The sequence below is a fragment of the Aquarana catesbeiana genome, linkage group LG07 (assembly GCF_042186555.1).
Source record: "Aquarana catesbeiana isolate 2022-GZ linkage group LG07, ASM4218655v1, whole genome shotgun sequence".
NCBI lineage: Eukaryota > Metazoa > Chordata > Amphibia > Anura > Ranidae > Aquarana > Aquarana catesbeiana.
Window position 1 is genome coordinate 332308701 of NC_133330.1, and position 26911 is coordinate 332335611.

Below are 26911 nucleotides of genomic sequence, written 5' to 3' on the forward strand. Positions count from 1 at the left end.
GCATACACAAAATACGTCAGTTCCTTAGATATACACATCTTAGTCAAATTGTTCCATAGGTTAAAAGACATTACATGACTTGAAAACAATTTCATTAACAAAATAACAACTGCTTCATCTATATAATTCCTATAAAGGATATAAGAAACCAAAAGGCCTTTCTCCAATTTTAAGGTATCATCTGGATAAAGAAGAGTTTACATTACAGATCATGTACATACCTGACACTGGAGGGAAATTACATTTGATAAAAGAAACAAAAAAATGATACAGAAAAATCTCATAATAAAGCTAGTACAGAAAACAATCGATATTAATCGTGCATCAAAATAAACATTCTGGTGCCAAAACCAAAAATTCAGGATGCATTTGGCCGAAAACCAAAATGGACAGTTTTATTAAAAAAAAAAAAAAAAAAATGTTTAAATGTAATTCATGTGGCTGGTGTTTTTACATTGAAGTCAATGGAACACAATTTTGCATTGCAGTCAACAGGACACGCTTTTGCATTAAAGGGGTCGTAAACCCTGGAGCTTTTTCACCTTAATGCTTAGTGCATTAAAGGTGAAAAACCTTCTGTAGTGCAGCTCCCCCCCTCCAAAGAGCCCCCCTTTTATTTACCTGAACTCGGTCTTTCCAGCGACGAGAAATGAGCAGCCGCTGTCTCGGGTCCTCATTGGATAGATTGATAGCAGCATTGGTCAATCAAATCCTCTGCGCCCCCCACCCCAAAGCCCCTTGTCCCCATGTTGATGAGGACAAGGGACTCTTCCCAACAACCCTGGCCATTGGTTGTCGGGGTCTGCAGGCGGGGGGGGGGCTTATCGGAATCTGGAAGCCACCCTTTACCAAGAGGGCCCCCAGATCCCGGCCCCCACCCTATGTGAATGAGTATGGTGTACATTGTACCCCTACCCATTTACCTAAAAAAAAAAAAAAAAAAAGTATCAAAAATAAAAATACAGTACACATGCGGGGCCTCTTCCGACTTCTTCTCAAGGTGCTTTGGGGTGGGGGGGGGAACAGGGCCCCCCCCATGTTGAGGGCATGCGGCCTGGTGCGGTTCAAGAGGGGGTAGGGCGCTCGCTCATCCCCACACCCTTTCCTGACTGGCCGGGGTGTGTGCATGGATAAGGATTATGGATCTTGGGGGGACCTCCACGCCGTTTTTTCGACGTGGGGGTTCCCCTTAAAATCCACCCCAAAGCAATGGGTATGGTATGCTCTTGGAGGGGGAACCCATGCCGTTTTTTTTTTTTTTTTTTTTTAAATTTGGCATGGAATTCCCCTTCAAGATCGTCAGAGCACAAGTCGCATGCCAAAGTCCGATCCGTTAATACAGCGATCCGACTTTGATCCGACTTCAGTGATATCCAATGGGCTGAAGTAGGGTCAAAGTCGGACCGAAGTAGTGTGGACTACTATGAAGTCGGCATGACTTGAAGTCGCACTAATATGAATGGTAGTTATTGGAAATCATGGAGAACGACTTGTCATGCGACTTTGCAGTCCCAAATCGTGGGAGAAGTCGTACAAGTGTAAAAGGGGCCTATGACTTTACAACTCCTTTAATATGGAGCAAAAGCCAGCAATAAGACTCAGTAATGATGTCACTGGGCCTCAAATGAGGTTCCTTCTTGAGAACGAAATGACCCAATTAACCACTTCAGCCCAGGAAGGATTTACCCCCTTAATTTTTTGTGATACGGCACTGCATCGCTTTAACTGACAATTGCGCAGTTGTGCAACGCTGCACCCAAAGTTTATGTCCTTTTTTCCCCTCACAAATAGTTTTTTTTTTGTAGTATTTGATCACCTCTGCGGTTTTTATTTTTTGCGCTATAAACAAAAAAAGATGACAATTTAAAAAACAAAACAAAAAAAAAACATTTTTTACTTTTTGCTTTAATAAATATCCCAAAAAAACAATTCTTCATTAGTTTAGGCCAATATGTATTCTTCTACATATTTTTGGTAAAAAAAATAAAAAAATTAAAATAAGCGTATATTTGATTGGTTTGCGCAAAAGTTCTAGTGTCTACAAAATAGGGGATAGATTTATGGCATTTTTATTATTCATTTTTTTATTACTAGTAATGGCGGTGATCAGCGATTTTTAGCAGGACTACGGCATTACGGCGGACAGATCGGACACTTCTGACACTTTTTTGGGACCAGTGACATTTATACAGTGATCAGTGCTTAAATAGCCACTGATTACTGTATAAATGATACTGGCAGGGAAGGAGTTAACACTAGGGGGCGATCAAGGGGTTAAGTGTTCCTTAGGGGGTGTTTCTAACTGTGGGGTGGGGGGGACTGCCTGGGAGTAGAGAGAGATCGCTGATCACTAGGAACAGATGATCACTCTGTATTCCCCTGTCAGAACGGGCATCTGTTTGGAAAAAGTGAGTGTTATGCGCCAATAAATATGGTACTTCCATGTACATCACACTTTATAAGATTTTTGGGAAAGCGATTACCTTATTCTTAAAATACTGCCTGGCGTAGCTCTTGACCTGTAGCACGGTGCGGCTCCCGATCAGCCTAGCAATGTTCGTCCATCTTCTGCCAAACTTCGCCTAAGGAGAGAAGAGGTAGAAAAAGCTTTCAAGAAGCGCCAACATCTTCAGGTTTTCTGAGCACAGGGAGCCCTGTTCAGCGTGTAATGAGAAGGATTTAACCTGCTGCCAGCTGATTCTGGGTCACGGGAGAGCAAATGTAAGTGCACCCCTGTGACCCAGAGGAGAAATATGGCCAAAAACTGCTTCAGTCATACTTCTCTTTTAACCACTTGCCTACTGGCCACTTTTACCCCCTACCTGCCCAGGCCAATTTTCAGCTTTTAGCGCTCCCACACCTTGAATGACAATTACGTGGTCATGCAACACTGTACCCAAATGACATTTTTATGATGTTTTTCACACAAATAGAGCTTTCTTTTGGTGGTATTTAATCACCATTAGGGTTTTTTATTTTTTGCTAAATAAACAAATAAAAAGACAAAGAAAATTTTGAAAAAAAAAAAAAGTTTCATATTTGTTATAAAATTTTGGAAACAGGTAATTTTTCGTCACTAATGAGCACTAATGAGGCTGCACTGATAGCGGGCACTGATAGGCAGCAGTGATGGGCACTGATAGGCAGCAGTGATGGGCACTTATAGGCAGCAGTGATGGGCACTTATTGGCAGCACTGATTGGATTGCACTGATAATCAGTGTAGATGTCCCTTTTAGAGAAGACGGTTATCATCTCTCTTCTCCCTTCCTCATTCTCTCAGCATGAGGAAAGGAGTACCGATAACCAGCCTCTATTTACATCCATGATCAGCTGCGATTGGACACAGCCGATCACATGGTAAAGAGCCACTGATTAGCTCTTTATTTTAATCTGTGATCAGCAGTGTCCTCTGACTCTCTGATTACAGAGCGTGCCACCCGTGCCCGGCAGCGGACGCGTTTACGGGCTACCGTCATATGATGGCCTCCCAGAACTAGCCGTCTGTGCTATAGCCATCATTCGGCTACAGCGCGGTCAAGACCACCAACCCAATACTGAATAAGCCCCCCTTTTGCCTCCAAAACAACCCTGACCCATCGAGCCATGGCTTCCACTAGACAAAGCATCACACTGCCTCCGCTGGCTTTCATTCTGCTACATATTTTTGGTAAAAAAAAAAAAATCCTAATAAGTGTACAGTGGAACCTTGGATTAAGAGCATAATCCGTTCCAGGAGAATGCTTGTAATCCAAAGCACTCGCATTTTAAAGCGAGTTTCCCCATAGAAGTCAATGGAAACGAAAATAATTTGTTCCGCATTGACTTCTATTGCATGCAATACCGCATGTGGCCAGATGTGGGGGGGGGGGGGCGCTGGAGAGCCTCGGAAATACTCGGGAGACAGCTCGGCTGAACTCGGAAAGGCCCGGAAACACTCGGGAACGGAGTATTTCAGAGTGTTTCCGAGTAATTCCGAATGGCTCCGAACTGTTCCGAGTGTCACCAGCTGCCCCGCACCTCTGGCCAACACATTAGCTTGAATTCTGCTCGTTTTGCGAGACAACACTCGCAAACCGAGTCAGGATTTAAAAAAAAAAAAAAAAAAAGTTGCTCGTCTTTTAAAACGCTCATTAACTGCGTTACTCGTTAACCAAGGTTCCACTGTATATTGATTGGTTTACGCAAACATTATAGCGTTTACAAACTATGGGATATGCACTGGATTTGTAATTTTTTTTTACTAGTGATGGCGGCGATCAGCAACTTATAGCGGGACTGCAATATTGAGGCGGACAATCGGACACTAACTGACACTTTTGACACCTTATGCAGTGATCAGTGCTAAAATTATGCCATGTCACTGTACTAATGACCCTGGCTGGGAAGGGATTAAATGTCTAGGGCAGTGATGGCGAACCTTGGCACCCCAGATGTTTTGGAACATTTCCCATGATGCTCATGCACTCTGCAGTGTAGTTCCAAAACATCTGGGGTGCCAAGGTTCGCCTTCACTGGTCTAGGGCAATCAAAGTGTGCTTAGCCAGTGTTTCAGTGTATGCTGTGTGCTGCTTTTACTAGGGGAAGAAATAGATTCTAGGCCCTGCTTTGCAGGAACAGAATCCACCCCTTCCCCGCCTGTCAGAACGGCAATCTGCCTTGTGAACATAGATCACCATTCTGTGTAATTTACCGATGATCGGTGGGTGCCGGGGGGACATTGAGTGCCCGGCACTCGCAAATCAGGTTCTGCTGTGAATGTTCACAAGAGAAGTGGTGCGCGTGCGCCCCCTACACGCAGAAATTCCAAATCATGTAAATATACAGTACGTGTTTCGGCGCACAGCTGCCGCCCCGTAACAGTAAAACTGCTATGGGACGGACGGCAAGTGGATAAATAAAACCTTTACAATCACTTAAAAGTCGCAGAAGAACTGTGGCAGAAATCATACATCTGCTTACCAGACCCTGCTCAAATAGATCTTTCTCCTCCACCGTCCACTTCACAGCTCCGCTACTGGGCTTAGAGGGAGATCGGATCCTGAACACAATGACAAAAGAAGTTTTATGATATTGCAAAAAAGGCAAGAATGTGGAGTGATAATGACGACCAATCGGATTAGGCCCCGTTCATCTACCTCAAACTCATTTTCACGGTGCTGGACAGAGACATTCAAAAGAATCCCTATGGAGATCTTCTGAATCTTAACCACTTAAAGACTGCAACACACACACACATACTATATATACGCAACGTATATATAGAATATATATATATATAGATATATATCTAGATAGAGATAGAGATATGAGAGAGAGAGATAGAGATATGAAAGAGAGAAAGAGATATGAGAGAGAGAGAGATATGAGAGAAAGATATGAGAGAGAGAGAGATCTCTATATATATCTATCTATCTATAGATAATATCTAACTATCTATCTATCTATCTATATATATATATATATATATATAGATAGATAGATAGATAGATAGATCTATCTATATATACACGTTGCAGGCTTTGAAGTGTTTTACTGGGGCTATGGTTGAAGCTGTCAGCCATAACCCCGGTATTTTTTATTTATTTTAGCCGGCGATTCACTTTCTCGGAAAAGCGATTCGGGCAGCTGATTAGCTGCTGGATCGCTTTTAGAAGCAGTGGGAGGGGGTTGTACCTCCACCTCCCGCTGGGTGTTTCTCTGGCTTACCGTTCTTACTGGCGAGCCTGAGAAACAATCTGATGGTTCGCAAGGCTGGTCACAGAGGTTAGGAGAGACCAGATCTTCTCTAAACACATCTATGATCTAGGAGGACCGGAGCAACGTCATGACGTCACTTCCAGTCTAGGGCAGAAGTGAACAATTTTTTTTTTTTAAAAAAAGCAAAAGATCACATTTTTTTTTTGATCTTTTGCTTTCAAAAGTAGAAGAAGAGATTTGGAGTCTTAAAGTGGGGTTCCACCCAAAAAAACAAAAATACCTGAAAAGTTCTAAAAAAAAAAACAAAAAAAAATTTGGATATTTTTTTTTTTTTTACTTACCTCTAAATGCCTGTTGCTAGGTGGTCCCTCATAGTCTGCCTCTTCCTTTGCCTGGGCTGGTGACATCACTTCCCCCTTGGCACAGGAAGAGCTCGGCTCTGCTCCCTCCCTCCTGTCAATCATCTTGGACCCATTACAGGTCCCAGGTGACTGAGCGGCCAATCATGGTGCGCGGCGCCGCCCGCGCATGCGCAGTGGGTGCCAGGCTGTGAAGCCACAGCCCGGTGCCCACAGTTGAAATGCCGGCGCCGACGAGCAGAGGGGAGGGGGGGACAAGCGGGGCTTCGATCCCCCGCATCGCTGGACCCCGGGACAGGTAGGTGTCCAATTAAAAGTCAGCAGCTGCAGTATTTGTAGCTGCTGACTTTTAATTTTTTTTTTTTTTTAATGGACCCCCTGGGTGTAACTCCTCTTTAAAGACCCCAGATCTCTCTATAAAGAGGACCTTCTCTTACCCATCTCTTATTTCTATTACAAGGGATTTTTACATTTCTTGTAACAGGAATAAACGTGATAAAAAAAAAAATAAATAAAATAAAAAAGGGACAGTGTAAAAAAAAAAAAAAAAAAAAAAAAATTAATTTGCACTCAGAAGCGAATGCATACGTAAGTCGCGCAAGCATATGTAAACATTGTTCGCACCACACACCTCCTCTGTAACTCTAAACTGGTAACCTGTAAAAATGTGTCGACTATGGAGATTTTTAAGTATCGTAGGTTTGTCGCTATTCCATAAGCGTGAGCAATTTTAAAAAGTGTGACATGCTGGGTATCCATTTACTCAGTGTAACATTATCTTTTATATTTTGCAGGAAAATTTGGGTTATATATTGTGTTTTTTTACATTAAAATGTGTTTTTTCCCAAAAAATAGGATTTTTTAAAACAGCTTACCTGTAAAATCCTTTTCTTTCGAAGGACATCACGGGACACAGAGCCACAGTAATTACTGATGGGTTATATAGGTATCACTGGTGATTGGACACTGGCACACCCTATCAGGAAGTTCAACCCCCTATATAATCCCTCCCCCTTGCAGGGATACCTCAGTTTTGTAGCCAAGCAATATAGTGTATTAGAAGAGGGGTGGGACCTCTGTGTCCCGTGATGTCCTTCGAAAGAAAAGGATTTTACAGGTAAGCTGTTTTAAAAAATCCTATTTTCTTTCTCGAACATCACGGGACACAGAGCCACAGTAATTACTGATGGGATGTCCCAGAGCAATGCTACCTGAGGGGGGGGAACCACGACCAAGTAGGGTGCAATCAGACCTGAGGACCCTGTACTGCTGCCTGCAGCACACTACGCCCAAAGGCGATATCCTCATGCCTTCTCACATCCACCTGATAGAATCTGGTGAATGTATGGACTGAAGACCAGGTTGCGGCCTTACAGATTTGAGCCATAGAGGCCCGGTGATGCACTGCCCAAGAAGCACCAATAGCCCCTGTGGAATGTGCCCTGATCTGAAATGGAGGAATCTTCTGTTTCAAACCGTAAGCTTGAATGATCAACTGTCGAATCCATTTAGAAATGGTAGCTTTTGACGCTGCCTGTCCTCTATTGGGACCCTCTGGCAGCACAAACAAAACATCCGTCTTGCGGATCTGAGTAGTTGCCCCTAGATAGGCCTTAACTGCTCTTACTACATCCAACGAATGTAGAGATCTCTTTTCCGGAGAACAGGGATCTGGAAAAAAGGAAGGTAGAACAATGTCTTGGTTTAAATGAAAATCAGAAACCACCTTCGGTAAAAAACTAGGATGAGGGCGTAGTACCACTCTATCCTTGTGTATAATCAAATAAGGCTCCTTACAGGAAAGAGCTGCTAATTCTGATACTCTTCTAGCAGAAGAGATGGCCACCAGAAAAATTAATTTCCTTGTCAACAAGACCAAAGGAATCTGACTTATTGGTTCAAAAGGCCGTTTCTGTAACACAGCCAGGACCAAATTCAAGTCCCAGGGGTTTAGGGGCGCTTTAACCGGAGGATTAAGACGCATCACCCCCTGCATAAAGTTTTGGACCAAAGAATGCGAAGCAAGTGGCCGCTGAAATAATACTGATAAAGCAGAGACCTGGCCCTTGATGGTACTCAAGGCCAGCTTCATCTCTAATCCCATCTGTAGAAAATGAAGGATTCTACCTATGACATATTTCCTGGGATGCCAACCTCTGGATTCACACCAGGTTATATAAGCTTTCCAGACTCTATGATAAATCATCCTGGAAGCTGGCTTCCTTGCATTAATCAAGGTAGATATGACAGGACCTGAGAGCCCACGACTCTTCAGAACGTGGGTCTCAATAGCCAAACCGTCAAATTTAGCGTTTGTAAGGCAGGATGGAACACTGGACCTTGAGATAACAGGTCTGGGCGTTCCGGTAGTGTCCACGGGGAACCTACCGTCATCCTTACTATTTCTGCATACCAAGTCCTTCTGGGCCAAGCGGGGGCCACCAGAAGTACCGACTTCCTTTCCTGCCTGATCCTGCGAAGGAGTCGTGGTAGTAGCAGAATAGGCGGGAATGCGTAAATCAGTGAGAACCGATGCCACGGAATCACCAACGCATCCGTCCCGCATGCAAGAGGATCTTTTGTCCTTGCCACAAATCTGTCTATCTTTTTGTTGAATCGGGATGCAAAGAGATCTACATCTGGAACCCCCCATCTTTGGCATATGGCCCAAAAGACGTCGGGATGCAGAGACCATTCCCCTGGAAGTAAGTGCTGGCGACTTAGATAGTCCGCCTGCCAATTCTCTATTCCCGGGATGAAAACTGCCGATATGCATGGCACATGCATCTCTGCCCAGACTAAGATCTGGTTCACCTCTTTTTGAGCAGCTCGGCTCCGGGTGCCTCCCTGATGATTGACATAAGCCACTGCTGTGGCATTGTCGGACTGGATCCTGACCGGACAACCCTGTAGCCTGATAGTCCAGGCTTTTAGAGCTAGATGTATCGCCCGGATCTCCAGAATGTTGATGGGTAAGGTCCTCTCTGTCTTGGACCATACTCCTTGGACCGCAGCCTGTTCCAGAACTGCTCCCCAACCTGACAGACTGGCATCTGTTGTTACCACCGTCCAGGTAACTGGTAGAAAGGATTTCCCCTTCTGCAGGTTTTCGGGTATGAGCCACCAATTGAGGCTCTGACGCACCGCATGCGACAGATGCATCGGAAAGTCTAATGCCTGAACCTTCTTGTTCCAGGTCGACAGAATACTGTGTTGCAGCATTCTTGAGTGAAACTGAGCATAGGGAACTGCTTCGAATGAAGACACCATCTTCCCTAGTAGCCTCATACAAAGGCGGACTGAGGGACCCTTCTTGGTCCTTACTGTCAGAATCAGCTCTCTCAAAGCAGTGATCTTTGCCTGGGGTAGAAATATTTTCTCCTGGCTTGTATGTATAATCAGACCTAAATATTCCAGTCTTCTTACTGGTTTTAGGAAAGACTTTTCTAAGTTGAGGATCCAACCCAGGTGTTCTAGATACCTGACCGTGGTCCTCAAGTTTCCATTCAAAGAGGCTACCGACCGGTCTATCAAGAGCAGGTCGTCTAGGTATGCTATGACAGCTATACCCTGAGCCCTTAATCTGGCCAGAGGAGGAGCCAAGATCTTTGTGAACACTCGAGGTGCAGTGGCTATCCCAAAGGGCAGAGCCATAAACTGGAAATGGCGCCCTCCTACCTCGAAGCGCAGAAACTTCTGATGAGCAGGAAAAATGGGCACATGCAGATATGCATCTCTGATGTCTATTGATGCCAGAAATTCTCCTCCCTGCAGGGTGGGAACTACTGTTCGAAATGATTCCATGCGGAAGGATTGAATCCTTAGGAATCGGTTCAGATCCCTTAAGTCCAAAATGGGCCTGACATCCCCATTTGGCTTTTGGGCCGTAAAAAGGTTGGAATAGAAGCCCAATCCCTGGTCCTTTGCGGGAACTATCATAATGACCTCCTGCGACAAAAGTCGCTCTAACGCTAGAAGGAGCGACTGCTTCTTCTCTGGGTCTCTGGGAACATTTGATCTGAGGAACCGAGGAGAAGGGAATTCCTGAAACTCCAGCTTGTACCCTAAGGTTACCGTGGAGACTACCCATCTGTCCTGGAAGTCCTCCTGCCAGAGCTCTGAGAATTGTCGCAGTCTTCCCCCCACTCGAGTGAGCGGGGGCGCCCCCTCATGCAGAGGTCTTAGTGTTTTGCCTAGTAGGCTTCTTTCCCCAGGACTTCTTTTGTCCCTGGGGTTGACTCTTGTCTCTGGACCCCGATGGAGGCGGCCGTCGAGACTGCCTGGAGGCTGAAGCCCCCGGCGCTGGGGAAAGAGTCCGTTTGAAAGAGGGACGCTTACTCTTCTTCTTGACAGGTAAGAGAGTGCTTTTCCCACAAGAGATTCTCTTGATATAGTTATCCAAGTCCTCTCCAAACAACCTTGCACCACGAAATGGAAACCCAGCCAGTAGCTTCTTACATGGTGCTTCGGCTGACCAATTTTTCAACCATAGGATTCTACGTATATGCACCAACCCCAGTGAAAGACGGGAGGTTTGCACGATAGAATCTCTAATGGCGTCAACCACAAAGCATAAGGCCGCTGGAAGGTTAGCAAACCCCTGGGCCTGCTGTTCAGGTAATACTTTGATGACCTGCTTAACATGGTCTCTTAAGTATTGACAGACTCCAATCGCTGCTATTGCAGGTTGGGCCACTGATCCTGCTAAGGAGAAAACATCCTTCAATAGGGATTCCATCCTTTTATCTACAGGATCCCTGAGCATTGTCTACAGGACAAGTCAGGCTATTATTTATGGAGGAAATGGCGGCATCAATAGCTGGTATTCCCCACATTTTAATAAACTTTTCTTCCATCGGATAAAGTGTTGAAAACTTTCTCGGCGGAAAAAAACGTTTGTCTGGGTGATCCCACTCAGAATAAATAAGCTTTTCAAGTAAAGTATGAACAGGAAAAGCATGTGCTGCTTGGAAAGGTTTCAGTGACCCCAAAGCAGAAGAGGATTCTTTAGCAGTTTCAGGTATGGGCAACTTAAATGTGGAGCGGACCAATCCAGTGAGGATCTGCACTAAGACTTTCTCCTCTTGGGAAGTCGCAGAGGGTCCCTCTCCACCTGAATCCTCCGAAGAGGAATCATCCATCCCATCCCGATCCTCTGAAAGGGATTCATCTCCTTTATCCCAGAGCTCCTCTGTCTGAGGGTTTTGGGGAACAGAGGAAAGCCTAGTGCGTTTTCTTCCACTGAGTGAAGACGTAATCACGGCCATTAATCTTTCCTCTAGACCATTAATGGTTGAGGAAAAAAACCTCTTGTGTAATATATACAGGGGCTGAAGTGCCAGAAGCAGGTGTAGCCCCTGACCCCGATGGCTCTCCCTGGCTAGCCGTCCCTGGCCCATCTTTAGGGGGGAAGGATGCTGCCGACAGGGGGCCCTCAGAACCTGAACGAGATCCCCTAGTGTCTCTGGTTCCTGGGGTGCTTGAACCTCTTCTACCCATAGTGCAAAGCAACAAGGTGTGAGGTATACAAATGAACACTGTCCGCTGAGCGATGTAGTCTGGCTAAAAGCCTTGCTACCCAATGCTCAGTCTGGTGTTACTTCAGTAAATGCTGCCTAGGAGAATGCCTGTGTCCCACCTTACATGCGACCGTCAGCTCTGTGTCTCTCAGAAGGCTGAGTGCACCTGTACAGAGTGCCTTTAATAGCCTGCAGCTGGCCTGAGTGGGAGTCTAAACACTCTGTGCTGACATCCCGCCCCCTCCTCTACCGCCCCCCCCCCCTCGAGTTTTGAAAAAAACGAGCGCTTCCCGCACTGCCGACTCTCCTGTCATGCTCTGGAGAAAAGGCTGGGGATGGGGGGGGGGGGAAGGAGGGAGACTGGTAACAAGATTTGCCTGAACGGCTATCTTCAGAGATGGTGGCCATTAGGCCACAGAGCCCGGGTGGTATAACCACTTTCTAGACCCCTGTGGCCCCTCTCTAGCCTGGGGGGGGGGAACATTCAAACATGAGAAATCCCCCCATCCACCATACCTGCTTGCAGCCTGCTTGATACGCTGGGACATACACAGCCATTACAACACCTGAGACAATCAGTCAGCATGTGTAGGTTTGTGCTCTTGGCAGCCCCCGGTGGTCACAATAGGCATAGCATGCATTTACCTTAAAGGAGAAAAGCCACTAGAACTCAAAAATTCTGTGGAATCTCCTCTTACCTTATCCAGCCGCAGGGTGCCGTTTACACAGACCCAATCTTCACCTCTCACGGTGGGCTCCGTTTGAAAAAACCGTCAGAGACTGGGGCCCCCATCAGTAGGGGGATCCAACAGTTCTGGGACCGTAAAGCACCTCGCCAGAAATTAGGAAGTTTAAAGCCATTTTCTGATCTGCGGGGTCCAGCTCTCTAAAAAGAGAAGCATTACGGGTAAAACCTCGTTTCTTCGGACACGAGGCCCGGGTACCATTCAATTCGGCCATGAAAAGACACTTTGAATGGATCCGATTCGCCTGGCTTGCCCCAGTATAGGATCTTAGGATATTCCCTTTGGAGCTCAGCACAGGACATCTTTACACGTCCAACACCTAAGACACTGGCGTAAAAACTGAGGTATCCCTGCAAGGGGGAGGGATTATATAGGGGGTTGAACTTCCTGATAGGGTGTGCCAGTGTCCAATCACCAGTGATACCTATATAACCCATCAGTAATTACTGTGGCTCTGTGTCCCGTGATGTTCGAGAAAGAAATTGCTTTTGAAAAACCGCTGCATAAATACCGTGTGACATAATGAATTGCAACGATCGTCATTTTATTCTCTAGGGTCTCTGCTAAAATATATATCTATAATGTTTGGGGGTTCTAAGTAATTTTCTACCAAAAAATACAGATTTTTACTTGTAAACAAAAAGTGTCAGAAAAGGCCTGGTCTTAAAGTGGATAATAAATGTTTGCTTTTGGGTTCATTAGCACTTTAATTTCTATCTGTTCATGGGACATCCGTTCCTCACCAAAACTACAGCAATATAATGTTCACAGTTTAATCAACCAAACCCCGGACACAAGAAGCACTCACAGACCAAGTACTTACGGGACACGAGCAGTTTTCTTCTGGGGGCTCCTGAAAGTAAGAAAGCAATATTATTGTATACAGTAGTTATTTAACATTACGAGGTATAGGGATCCTCAACTCCGGCCCTTGACCCTGTAAAGAACATAGCACATATCATGAGGGACTCCATTTTAATTCTAAGACACCATCTTATGTTTTACAGGAAAATTGAGAAAACTCAAATATGAGTTTCAACTGAAACCCACATCATCTTTAAGCTGTAATCTATAGAACATGTCTAACTCAGGGTTACATATAAATTTAAATATAGCTAGAATGTGGAGTTTGTCCTAGCTCATGTTTGTTCTTGATAAGATAAATGCTTCCCTCAACATCTTTTTAAGAATACATACATACTCTTATAGTGAAAATGATGCAAGATTTTGTCTTATAACACCAGCTAATAGGTAAATATTAACTGAACCTATTTTCATTTCAATGACATGTATAAGTTTAGTAAAACTCCTCCCATCCCCATAACTGCATAAATACTGTCCCTTTGACCATTTCTAATTAGATGTCTTTAAGTGGCTAAGCAAACCTGTCTCCTGTGTCATTTTATTGATATCTCCAGGCCTGGGGGTCTACGGAGGTCTTCCTGCATTACCTGAACCTATCTGGGTGGTCTTAGAAGCAGAAATTTCCTTACAGAACTGGGGGCTCGTCCTCTGGGATAAAAGCCAAAAATCATCTGAAAGGTAAGTCTTTATTTTGTCTTTATTGACGAAATATTTCTTGCCTCAGCTCTGATTAAAATACAAGAAAAACTAACTAAATGGGACTTTAAATGAGGACATTTCTAAAATGTACCTCCATCCCCAAAATGCATATAAAAGAAGAACACAGAAAGGTAGGGGGGTTTTTTGGGACTTTAAATGAGACAGGCCTGGGAAGGTAACACAACATGGTAATAATGAGAATATCTGTTGATTGCACCATAAATGCGACCACATCGTGTTGCATAGTAATAATTACATAAACGGTAAGTTATAATAAATCTAGGAGCCTTTATTCCATAATGAGATATACATTGTAGAAACATCATAAGATAACATAATAGCATAGCAGCCTATTATGGTCAATATGGTACCATAGTAAGAGTTCATCAGACTGATATTTGCATGTGACTGCATCGTAGTATCAATAATGTCTGGTGAATGGACCACACTCATGACCACATAGCTTGCATAGATACAGAGTAAAAGAATATGACATATGAAATAATTGTTCCCTGAGTATGAACCAACATAATAAGGTGACCCATTAACATAGCAGCATGATGTGGAACGCAACGGTGAGGTAGCAATAATTCAATTATGAAGTTGTGTGTCTTCACAGTAATAAAGTAACATAACAGTTGGTGGAATCCAAACGGCGTCATCTGGTAAAAGTGTAGAGGGGCTGTTAATGTAAATAGCATCTAAGAGCTCTACGCGTTTCATGGATCTTGCCAATCTTCAGGAGCAGATGCAATATGTAATGTCTATAAAAGATGTAAGAGAAATTTTCAGGGGCTAATCACAGGGCAGGTCGAAAAAACTGTTGTAGCATGATCCCAAAGTAGTAATAATAGCCAAAAAACCATAAAGGGTTACTTACAAGGAGCCTGTGTAGGTGGGTGGAGGGCCCCAAGGGTGTGAGCCTGTCAGGAATGAAGGTCAGGCAATCCCGGGAGCTGAGGTGGTACCTAGAGGGCGACTTTGTAGGGAATTGTTGAAAGTGAGAATCGCGTCTTAATGTTATAAAAAGATAAGAAAATTTAAAGGTGACTATAGAAGGAAAACAATAGGGAGTAGGAGTATTGGAGGCTGAGAAAGTGTGTGTGAATACGGGACCAAACCATGAGGTGTAGCGGTTACAGTAGTGAAGGAATAAACAGAGAGAACAGAGAAAATTATACCAATAAGTGATAATGTGATAACCGAACAGGGAGAGTATAGACAGAAGGGTGAAAATTACATGTATGTGCCTGTGCCATAGGAAAGAGTGTAACAACAATAATAGAGACCAAAAGGGGTCATAGTATTACCTGAGCTTCCCAGAACACCAAATTGCCAACAAAGTGGCCACCGGTAAGGGGTGTGTTAGCAAGGAATGTGTATCCATTTAAGGGGAAGAAATACAAATTGGAAACGCCGCAGGTAGGTAACCACCAACGCCACGTGGGCGGCTAAAGTAAAGAAGAGTGACAGCTATCGGAGCCGAGCCATGCCAGCCCGCAACCGGCGCTTCTTATAGACGCTTAGATGGACGACGCACAGTGTCGACGTGATGGCGTCATAACTACGTCACACGCACGACGCTGGGAGCGTGGCGTCGATGCGTGGTGGGAAGTCCGCCCCAACCCCCACGTGATAGGGGAGGGGGAGGGCTCCCAGCACGCATCGCAGCTCCCGGGATTGCGATCCCCGGCAAGGAAACCCACCCAGAGGCCGACCATACTCCCCACACACAGGGTAATGTCCACAGGGAAATAGAAACAGTTCAAGGTATAGGATGGTAATCTAGGTATTAAATAAGTACCTGTCTCTGGGGAGAAGCCTCAAAAAGGGGGAAAGGGAATTGTAGCGAAAGATATTAAGTTGTACAAGTACTAATGATGGAAAATACCAAAATAATAGGCGTTAGAATAACACTTACGATCCTATCTACAGAAAAAATGCAAGCCTCACTGAAAAAGTAAAAGCCTAAATAGCACTTACACTGAATGCCACCAAAAAAAAAAAAAAAAAAAAAAATGTCTCCATCCCTGATATTTTAATACAAGAAAAACTAACTAAATGGGACTTTAAATGAGGACATTTCTAAAATGTACCTCCATCCCCAAAATGCATATAAAAGAAGAACACAGAAAGGTAGGGGGGTTTTTTGGGACTTTAAATGAGACAGGCCTGGGAAGGTAACACAACATGGTAATAATGAGAATATCTGTTGATTGCACCATAAATGCGACCACATCGTGTTGCATAGTAATAATTACATAAACGGTAAGTTATAATAAATCTAGGAGCCTTTATTCCATAATGAGATATATATTGTAGAAACATCATAAGATAACATAATAGCATAGCAGCCTATTATGGTCAATATGGTACCATAGTAAGAGTTCATCAGACTGATATTTGCATGTGACTGCATCGTAGTATCAATAATGTCTGGTGAATGGACCACACTCATGACCACATTTATGGTGCAATCAACAGATATTCTCATTATTACCATGTTGTGTTACCTTCCCAGGCCTGTCTGTGTTCTTCTTTTATCAGCTCTGATTAAAGCTTTTTAGACCCGTAAATTAGTAGGGGATAAGAACCACGCCAGAGGTTAATATTGGAAGGTTTTTGGGAAACCCACAAAGATAAGCAGTACTGCATACACATATATAGAGACATTCCTTTTGGGAAGGAATATGAAGTGGTTAATGAGGAAATAGACTCCGGTGACCCCAAAATCTTTTGCTTTTTCTTATCTATCGCATTAGAAGTTATAAGATAATCTGTCGTGTGTGTGTGGGTCAGAAGACTGGGTGGTAAGAACAGTCGGCTCCCACTGTCAATATGGGTCAGAAACAAGGTAAAGAAGATCCTCCCCCTCTTCCCAATCCAGGAGAAACGTGTAAGGATTTTGTAGCCAGAATTTGTGGTACTAATTATGAATTCATAGTCCCATGGGTTTCAAATTTAGCGGGATGGACCGAAGCCATACACAGTGTAGACCCTTTTCCCCGGGATGGCGCTAATGATGAATTTCACATAGATATGATAAAAGGATTGTGTTTAGGAGATAAGAGAGCTTTCCCTTGGTACCCCGGGGATCCTCAATGGGATATGGATTATATGGAAAAGGGAGGAGAGAACTGGTTAAAATACGCCCCATATTGGTTTCAGAGGGATAATAAGAAACAGAAAAAGCCCACCAAATGTTTAAGTAAGGAAGATTATGACCAGAAACATAGAGAAGAAGCCGATAAAAAGAGATTTGTCCCTGACCCAATAGCCCCACCCCTGCCAATAGTCAGTCATCCTCCACCCGCATATGTACATGTCTATCCGAGTTTAAGAAAGGAAGATATTGATCTTCTGGCTGGACATTATGCAACCAGACAACGGCAGGTCCCCCCCGCTCCACAACAGCAGATCCCTCCCGCTCCACAACAAGATAGACAGCACCCACAGAGGGCCCGAGTCGAGGTAGGTGAACCAGAAGATCAGGGAGCTATAGGAGGGGTAGTTTCACCACCTGGCCAAGAGCAGGAGGAAGAAGACGTTAAAGGGGATAGAATACTTAGTCCCCCTAAAACAAAGAGTGGAACTGTATATAGTAACACTAACCTTCAAGCACCCTTCATGACCATTGGAAATGAATTATTAAAAAAGGTAATAGACATTGAGGACATTAATAGGATAGTAAAACATTGCCCCAAACCCACCGCCTCTGCAGGAGGCACTTTAACTTACTTAAAAAAGGCCTGTAAGGGTAGAAATTACACACAGGAAGACATGCGTCTTATCATTGATGGTATCATAGGACACACCAGTTCCTGGAGCTGGGCAAATGTTCCAAGTATAAACACTATTGACACTGGAAACGCGGGAGCATATGGGCTAAACACAGTACCAGGTAGGGACACCATGTGGACAGAATTAGAGACTGAAATGATGAGAGTATTTAAAAATAAAAGTTCCCTCCCTACTGCCATAGCATGCAAACAAAAGTCAGGAGAAACTGTAGTTGAATTCTGGAAAAGGTTTCATGAAAATTGGACAACAGAAGCTGGATTAGCTACAACTACTGATGTGGGAGCTTTGTTTATTCAAACTTTTATGAATAATCTAAGACCCCAGTTCGCCTTGGTGGTGAAACAGATGATATCTGAATGGACCACACAGACGATTGACCAATTTCAGGAAACCTTAATACAGAAAGAAGCAGCAGGGTGTTTTGATGTAATAAAAGAGAAAGCAGTGAGTAGCCTTTATCAGGGTGGAGTGCGAACTCAGCCTCCCCAAGATAAAGGTGGACAATGGGGCAGTGGAAACAGAGGCAGAGGAAGAGGAAAAACAAAAGGGAGAGGGCATGGTTTTTCCAGACCACCCCAGCAGTCACGCACATGTTGTTTTAACTGTGGACAACAGGGTCACTGGAGAAATCAATGTCCTTATGAATGGAATAACCCAAATACTCAAGATCAAGATCAAATGCATACACAGGGGCCCCAATCTAGCCAACCGAATCAAGTTGTCCCAAAGCAACAGGGTCCCCGATTCCCTATACAGTGGAATCAACAGCAACTGAAATGAAGCTGCCCGGAAGGTAGTATCCCAGCATTTCCTTTGATCTCACACTCTTACAATGAACAACCAATTGTGACCCTATATATCAAAAATAGGCCTGTTCCGTTTTTAACCGATTCAGGGGCAACTCGGAGTACCCTCAGTGAGGACTACTACAGAGGTGAGACTAAAATTGCTGAACCTTCTATGGGAATTAATGGGATACTTACCAAAACATACAAAACACCACCTTTACCAGTAAGTGATGTTGAAAGGGGAGGTGCAACAGTCTTGCATCATTGTTTCAGGATTATACCAAATTGTCCTGTGAATCTCTTGGGTAGAGATTTGATGGGAAAATTGGGTATAACACTGAAAATGACTACTGAAGGAGGGGTCTTCGTACACTCCAAGGTAATACCAATATATTACACTGAGGATAGTGATCTCCCTCCACCAGATGATCCGGTATGGTCAAAAAGCTCCTTGGATGTAGGTCTTATTTCTTGTACCCCATACAAGGCAGCTTTAAAATCATGGGCACAGCCGGTTTATCACAAACAATACCCCATTTCAAAAGAAAAAGAGGAAGGAGTGGCCCCAATGGTGGAAAGGTTCCTGCAGCTAGGAATTCTTAAAGAGACACTGTCACCCTACAACACCCCCATTAACCCAGTAATGAAGCCGGACGGCTCTTACAGGTTTGTACAAGACCTCAGAGCTATAAACAACCTAGTGATACCCATCGCTCCCATAGTGCCTGATGTGCCATCACTCTTAACCTCCATACCATGCGATGCAGAGTATTTTTCGGTCATTGACCTTTGTAATGCATTTTTTTCAGTTTCTGTTGACGAAGAGACACAGCCTATCTTTGCATTCAATTTCAGAAACCGACAGATGACGTGGTGTAGATTACCTCAGGGCTATGTAGACTCCCCTGTAGTGTACACAGTAGCCCTCCAGGCAACCCTGCGGTCTTGGACACCCCACCATGGTTCCGTCCTACTTCAATATGTTGATGATTTGTTGTTGTGTAGTCCAAGCCAGAAAGCATGTAAAAATGATGGTTTAGATCTGTTACATTGGTTAGCAGACAATGGTCACAAGGTTTCTAAGAAAAAGATACAATGGTGTCAGGAAACGGTTGAATACCTTGGTTTTGTACTCTCCAAAGGAGAAAGGAAAATCAGTCACAAGAGAGCTGCGGCTCTCGTGGGTCTGCCCCGCCCACTTACTAAGAAGGACATGCTATCCTTTCTTGGAATGATTGGTTACTGCCGCCAATGGATACCTGATTGTTCCTACTATGATAATCTCCTGAGGCAAGCCACAGGTACTGACATGCCAGATTGTGTGAAATGGGATGATGAAATGTACAATGCTTTTGTGTATCTTAAAACTGCAATGGTCACATCTCCTGGACTTGGACTACCTGAATATGGTAAAATGTTTCACTTGTTTGCAAGGGACAACTGTAAAACAATGGCGGGGGTCCTGGCTCAGGAGCATGGGGGGGAAACTCCGCCCAATTGCGTTTTTTTCAAAAGTTGTGCCGATGCCAGTACAGGGAATGCCGGCGTGTCTCAGAGCTCTGGCATCCTGTGCGATGGTGGTGGAAATGGCTACATCATTCACTCTAGGGCATGCCACCACACTACACACCACTCACAATGTATCCATTCTACTAAAGAACATCCATACCCAGCACATGTCAGCCCAGAGGCTGAGCGGTTATGAAGTAATTTTACTTTCTAACCCAAAACTTGAGATAAAATATGCCTCTCCCACTTCTGGCCCAGCTCCAATCCTGAATGCCTTGCTAGGCTTGAAAGGTGAAGAAGATGAGGTAGTGCCTCAACATGAATGCATGGACCTCATCCACCAAGACACATCCCCGAGACCAGACATGTCTTCAACTGCTCTCCCTGGAGCACAGAATGTCTTTGTGGATGGGTCTTGTTCAAGACCAAACGATAACACATACCATGCAGGGTATGCTGTTGTTCAGCTGCCTGATAAAATAGTGGAAGCAAACCCTGTCCCATTCCAATCAGCACAAGCTGCAGAACTTATAGCCCTTACTCGAGCTTGTCAGCTTTTTGAAGGGCAGGATGTAAACATTTACACAGACTCCAAGTACGCGTACGGTGTTGCGCATGATTTTGGAGTCATATGGAAAAGGCGGGGATATATAGCAGCAGACGGTAAATCCATCTCACATTCCACGCTTGTCACAAGTCTGTTAGAAGCTATACAATTACCAAGGTCCATAGCTATACTACACTGTAGGGCACATACAGGGCAACAGGATGACATAGCCAAAGGCAACGCCTTAGCTGACAAAGCAGCAAGAGAAGCAGCATCCACACAGCCTGCAAACATACAAATGCCATTACTCTCACCAGAAATTCCTCTTTTGGATCAAACATTGCGTGATCTCCAAGCATATGCCACAGACCAAGACATCCAGCAATGGAACTCAATAGGTGTGCAGACAAACCCAGAAACTGACCTTGTCTGCCAAGAGGGGAGACCATGTATCCCTGTAGCCAGTGCACCCATTTTTATTTCACAATACCATGGGATAGGTCACAGAGGGTGGAAAGTCACATGTGAACTTTTGGATAAGGATTTTTACATTCCAGGTCTTCCCTCTCTTGTTAAGGCATATGTTTCCAGATGCATCACATGCATTCGGAATAACCCTAGCAACCCTCACAAAGCAAAACACGAACATCTGATATATCCATCTACACCATTCACTCATCTGCAGATAGATTTTACACACATGCCCAAACTAGGTAAAAGACAGGAATATTTGCTAATAATAGTGGACATGTTCTCAAGATGGATAGAATTGTTTGTAACTACAAAGGAAGATGCACAAACAGTAGTGAGGATTCTGATACAAGAAATTATCCCAAGGTGGGGTTGCCCACTGCAGATCAACTCTGACAATGGTCCTGCATTTGTGGCCAAAGTTTGTCAAGACCTGGTAAAAACACTGAAAATAGAATGGAAGTTTCATATTCCTTACCACCCCCAGAGTTCAGGTATAGTGGAAAGGATGAACAGAACCATTAAAGATAAGATCAGGAAGGCCACTGGAGGTACGTATGCAAATTGGAAGAAGGTCCTACCAGCTGTACTAGCCGAGGTAAGAATGACACCCTCTAAAAAGACAGGATACTCTCCTTTTGAAGTCTTAATGGGTAGGCCATTCCCCACCCCATGGGCCAGACAGCCACTTATGTTAGAAAGAGGGGACCTAGATCTTATTCAGGAAGAATATGTAAAAAAACTTATTGAAACTTTGGATAAAGTTGAAAGGAATGTTGCTCGCACCTCTCCTTCTTCTTCACAGGAACCTACACACCCTTTCCAGGTGGGTGACACCGTGGTGGTCCAGAGATTGAACCGCACCAAGAAACAGGAGTATCCCTTCGGACCCCCAACCACAGTGATCGCAGTCACCCGCACAGCTATTTTGGTAGAAGGACAACAGGCCTGGATTCATGCAAGTCGCGTAAAGAAGGTCAACCAGGACCCTAAGAAGCAAGGCAAAGATAAAGCACAGAGAGGTGAAGCAAATGATATAAATCCTCGAACACTGAGTGAAGCAGGTGGTCAAAACTCTGAACAAGATGACGTCGCTTATTTCACCACGGACTTCTGGGAAGGCCTTGTGCCTCCTATGCTGGGCTGCCCTGATTGTGTTCCTGCCAACTTGGCTGATAACTAACTGTATTTATCATTCTGAAGATTTGGGACTCATAAAGGGTATTTGTGGGGCCTCTAACACTCTACAACAGAATAATACACATGACAGACACAAGAGAAATGAAAACTCAGAAAGTTTTACAGATAAAATGTTATTGTTGAAGTTTAAATATAGCTACGCCCAGAAATCTGGATTTGAAAAATGTTGGATATGTAGTAAACTCCATCCTAGCACTGCTAGAATCCCCTTAATGGCAGTACCTCTAAACTTCACCCCACTCCTTAATGGCACACCTCCTGTCATTCTCACAGAAGTCATAAGAACACTTTCAAATAATACCCTTACTTTCCAAATTACTGGTAGAAGTCATTCCCCAAACTGGTGTTTTAGGTTGGGAAACTCCACAAACGGAGCTGAAGTTTGCCAACAAGCTAATATTAACTTTTCAATGACTTCAATTGAAAGCCCTTTCTTTCATACTTCAGAACCTGCCCTAAACACCACTCTAATAAACTTTCTTAACTCCAGTTCCACTTCCACAGTAGGACAATTATTGTCGAGTTTAACTTTTTCCAGTTTTTCTGATGAAATGATGACAATATTCAACAAACGATCCTTAGCTCTAGGAAACAGTATTTATATTTGTTGTGGAAAAATCTGTCACCCTTGGATCCCCACCGAACCCCAAGGATGGTGTTATCTTGCATCCCTAGTCACCATCATGGGCGTAGTAGGAGATAGCAAGGGAAGACACCTCCTTGAAGCTAGCATGCATCCTAGGTACCCCCTCACACAGTGCAATAAAAGGGAGTTATATCTTACAAAAGATATGGCATGGGCTTGGTTCCCCTCATGGACTGGGTGGGGAATAGACTTAATGAAAAGGTTGAATAATTACACTGGAATCATTGATGAAATAATGGAGAAGAATTCTGATGATATTACTAAATTAAATATAGAAACTAGGGCAATTAGAAAACAATTAGAACTACACGAGTTAGCCATAGAAAGCATGAGTGCTGCTTTAACTGGGTTATGTGAAAACACAGAAGATTATGAGTGTTGTACCTGGTTTCATAACACAAGTATGGAGGTACCAGATTATTATGATATAATTGCACAACACCGGAAAGAAGTAAGCAAATTACAAGATGAAGCTAGAAACATTGCTAAGACATGGGATCCTTTTGCAAACCTAAGTTCTGGGATAGGAATTTTGGCATGGATAAAGAGTGCTGCCATAACTATAATTATGATTATTCTTTTTGTTTTGTTCCTATATGCCTGTTATAAGCTTATAATGTGCATAATTGTTAAGGCATCCCGAACCCCTGATCCTGCTGCTGCGAATAGAATTTATCTGAGTATGTATTATGATAGAAGAAAAATTACATAAGTGTGAAAGGTAGTGAGCCATATAATAATGTCTCAAAGAGGGGATTGTAAAGAACATAGCACATATCATGAGGGACTCCATTTTAATTCTAAGACACCATCTTATGTTTTACAGGAAAATTGAGAAAACTCAAATATGAGTTTCAACTGAAACCCACATCATCTTTAAGCTGTAATCTATAGAACATGTCTAACTCAGGGTTACATATAAATTTAAATATAGCTAGAATGTGGAGTTTGTCCTAGCTCATGTTTGTTCTTGATAAGATAAATGCTTCCCTCAACATCTGTTTAAGAATACATACATACTCTTATAGTGAAAATGATGCAAGATTTTGTCTTATAACACCAGCTAATAGGTAAATATTAACTGAACCTATTTTCATTTCAATGACATGTATAAGTTTAGTAAAACTCCTCCCATCCCCATAACTGCATAAATACTGTCCCTTTGACCATTTCTAATTAGATGTCTTTAAGTGGCTAAGCAAACCTGTCTCCTGTGTCACTTTATTGATATCTCCAGGCCTGGGGGTCTACGGAGGTCTTCCTGCATTACCTGAACCTATCTGGGTGGTCTTATGCCGCGTACACACGAGCGGACTTTACGGCGGACTTTGCCCGGCGGACTGGATTTCGTCGGACAATTCGATGTGTGTGGGCTCCAGCGGACTTTGTTTTCTCAAAAGTTGGACGGACTTAGATTTGAAACTTGTTTAAAATTTATCCGTTGAAATCGAGTCCGGTCGAAAAGTCCGCCGTCTGTATGCTAGTTCGACGGACAAAAAGCCACGCTAGGGCAGCTATTGGCTACTGGCTATGAACTTCCTTGTTTTAGTCCGGTCGTACGTCATCACGTACGAATTCGACGGACTTTGGTGGATTGTGTGTAGGCAAGTCCGTTCATTCACAAAGTCCGTCGGAAAGTACGTCGAAAAGTCCGCCGGGCAAAGTCCGCCGTAAAGTCCGCTCGTGTGTACGCGGCATTAGAAGCAGAAATTTCCTTACAGACCCCACTAGAGCAGCACATAATGTTCAGCATATGTAATGCTGGAGAGGACTCTCGAAGAATGGAGACATACTAGAGGAAGGGAATGATGGGGAGAGTCCAAGGACTACATATTAGGATGGAGACTGAAGATGACATGCATAAGACACTAGTAGCCTGGGGACCTGATTCATGAGGCTAGTAGAGATCACTTCTGTTATCCCTTTATAAATCAATGCTCCTGCTCCAGACTGCTAAGGTCAGAGGGCCACACAACAAGTACCAGACTGCTGGGGTACCTCGAGCCACAGGTTGGGCACTGGGCATATATAGCATTCACTTACACAGGGGTGTTAAACCCAATTTCATTGTGGGCCGCATCAGCAGCATGGTTACCCTCAAAGGGCCGGTTGTATCAGGAGTGCGCTACGTACAGGGTGCAGAGCTCAAGAGTGGGCTGCGTACAGGGTGCAGAGCTCAAGAGTGGGCTGCGTACAGGGTGCAGAGCTCAAGAGTGGGCTGCGTACAGGGTGCAGAGCTCAAGAGTGGGCTGCGTACAGGGTGCAGAGCTCAAGAGTGGGCTGCGTACAGGGTGCAGAGCTCAAGAGTGGGCTGCGTACAGGGTGCAGAGCTCAAGAGTGGGCTGCGTACAGGGTGCAGAGCTCAAGAGTGCGCTATGTACAGGGTGCAGGGTTCAAGAGTGCGCTACGTACAGAGTGCAGAGCTCAAGAGTGCGCTATGTACAGGGTGCAGGGTTCAAGAGTGCTCTACGTACAGGGTGCAGAGCTCAAGAGTGCGCTACGTACAGGGTGCGGAGTTCAAGAGTGGGCTGCGTACAGGGTGCAGAGCTCAAGAGTGGGCTGCGTACAGGGTGCAGAGCTCAAGAGTGCGCTATGTACAGGGTGCAGGGTTCAAGAGTGCGCTACGTACAGAGTGCAGAGCTCAAGAGTGTGCTATGTACAGGGTGCAGGGTTCAAGAGTGCTCTACGTACAGGGTGCAGAGCTCAAGAGTGGGCTGCGTACAGGGTGCAGAGCTCAAGAGTGGGCTGCGTACAGGGTGCAGAGCTCAAGAGTGGGCTGCGTACAGGGTGCAGAGCTCAAGAGTGGGCTGCGTACAGGGTGCAGAGCTCAAGAGTGCGCTACGTACAGGGTGCAGAGCTCAAAAGTGCGCTACGTACAGGGTGCAGAGCTCAAGAGTGCGCTACGTACAGGGTGCAGAGCTCAAGAGTGCGCTACGTACAGGGTGCAGAGCTCAAGAGTGCGCTACGTACAGGGTGCAGAGCTCAAGAGTGCGCTACGTACAGGGTGCAGAGCTCAAGAGTGCGCTACGTACAGGGTGCAGAGCTCAAGAGTGCGCTACGTACAGGGTGCAGAGCTCAAGAGTGCGCTACGTACAGGGTGCAGAGCTCAAGAGTGCGCTACGTACAGGGTGCAGAGCTCAAGAGTGCGCTACGTACAGGGTGCAGAGCTCAAGAGTGCGCAACGTACAGTAAGAAAATGATTCTGGACGGCTGCACTTCCAAAAATCCTTTTATTGAAGCTTCAAATGACAAATGGTTGACAGATGGAGCAGAGGACAAAAAGGTAGATGCGTTTCACGCAAATGTTAGCACTTAGTCATTACCTATTGGAACTAGTCACCACAGTCACCTATATACTACTCTAATGTGTCATCATTAGGTTACAGGTGAACTAACCAATTAAAATTAGTACTCAGCTGGTGTTACAAAGAAAACTCAGCTAGAATACACGGTACTTACACTCAAATCTGATGTAAAGAGTTCGGTCCAAATCCACTGGCAGAAAAGATCTGATACACCAATTTCACTCGGAGCAAACTCGACACATCAGTCAAAATCATTGTATAGTTACATCAACATACACAAAATAATAGAAAACATGTATATATTTATACACACATGAAGTTGATGTTAAGAACAAATGATTTAAAAGCACATCATGAACATCATGAGGACCGATACTGGCATACTCCCAAAGTATGTGCATAGAGTTCAAGAGTGCGCTACGTACAAAGTGCAGAGCTCAAGATTATGCAACGTACAGAGTGCAGGGTTCAGGAGTGTGCTATGAACAGAGTGCAGGGTTCAGGAGTGTGCTATGAACAGAGTGCAGGGTTCAGGAGTGTGCTATGTACTGAATGCAGGGTTCAGGAGTGTGCTGCATACAGAGTGCAAAGTTCAGGAGTGTGCCATGTATAGAGTGCAGAGTTCAGGAAAAGTGCACCACGTACAGAGTTCAGGAGTGTGCCACATACAGAATTCAGGAGTGTGCCACGTACACAGTGCAGGGTTCAAGAGTGCGCCACGTACACAGTGCATAGTTCAGAGGTGTGCTACGTACAGA

General features: G+C 44.4%; 1 protein-coding gene across 4 annotated transcripts in view; it reads right to left on the reverse strand.

Annotated features, from left to right (window-relative positions):
• Positions 1 to 26911, reverse strand: part of MYSM1 (Myb like, SWIRM and MPN domains 1) — an 82983-nt gene that overhangs the window by 34101 nt on the left and 21971 nt on the right. For 3 of the 4 annotated variants that reach the window (XM_073593864.1, XM_073593867.1, XM_073593866.1), the window contains 3 exons: positions 13147 to 13176; positions 4962 to 5040; positions 2484 to 2582 (listed from right to left, as the gene is read on the reverse strand). In XM_073593864.1, the coding sequence (XP_073449965.1) occupies positions 2484 to 2582; positions 4962 to 5040; positions 13147 to 13176 (208 nt within the window). The remainder of the gene's footprint in view (positions 1 to 2483; positions 2583 to 4961; positions 5041 to 13146; positions 13177 to 26911) is intronic. The other variant, XM_073593865.1, reaches the window with a different exon arrangement.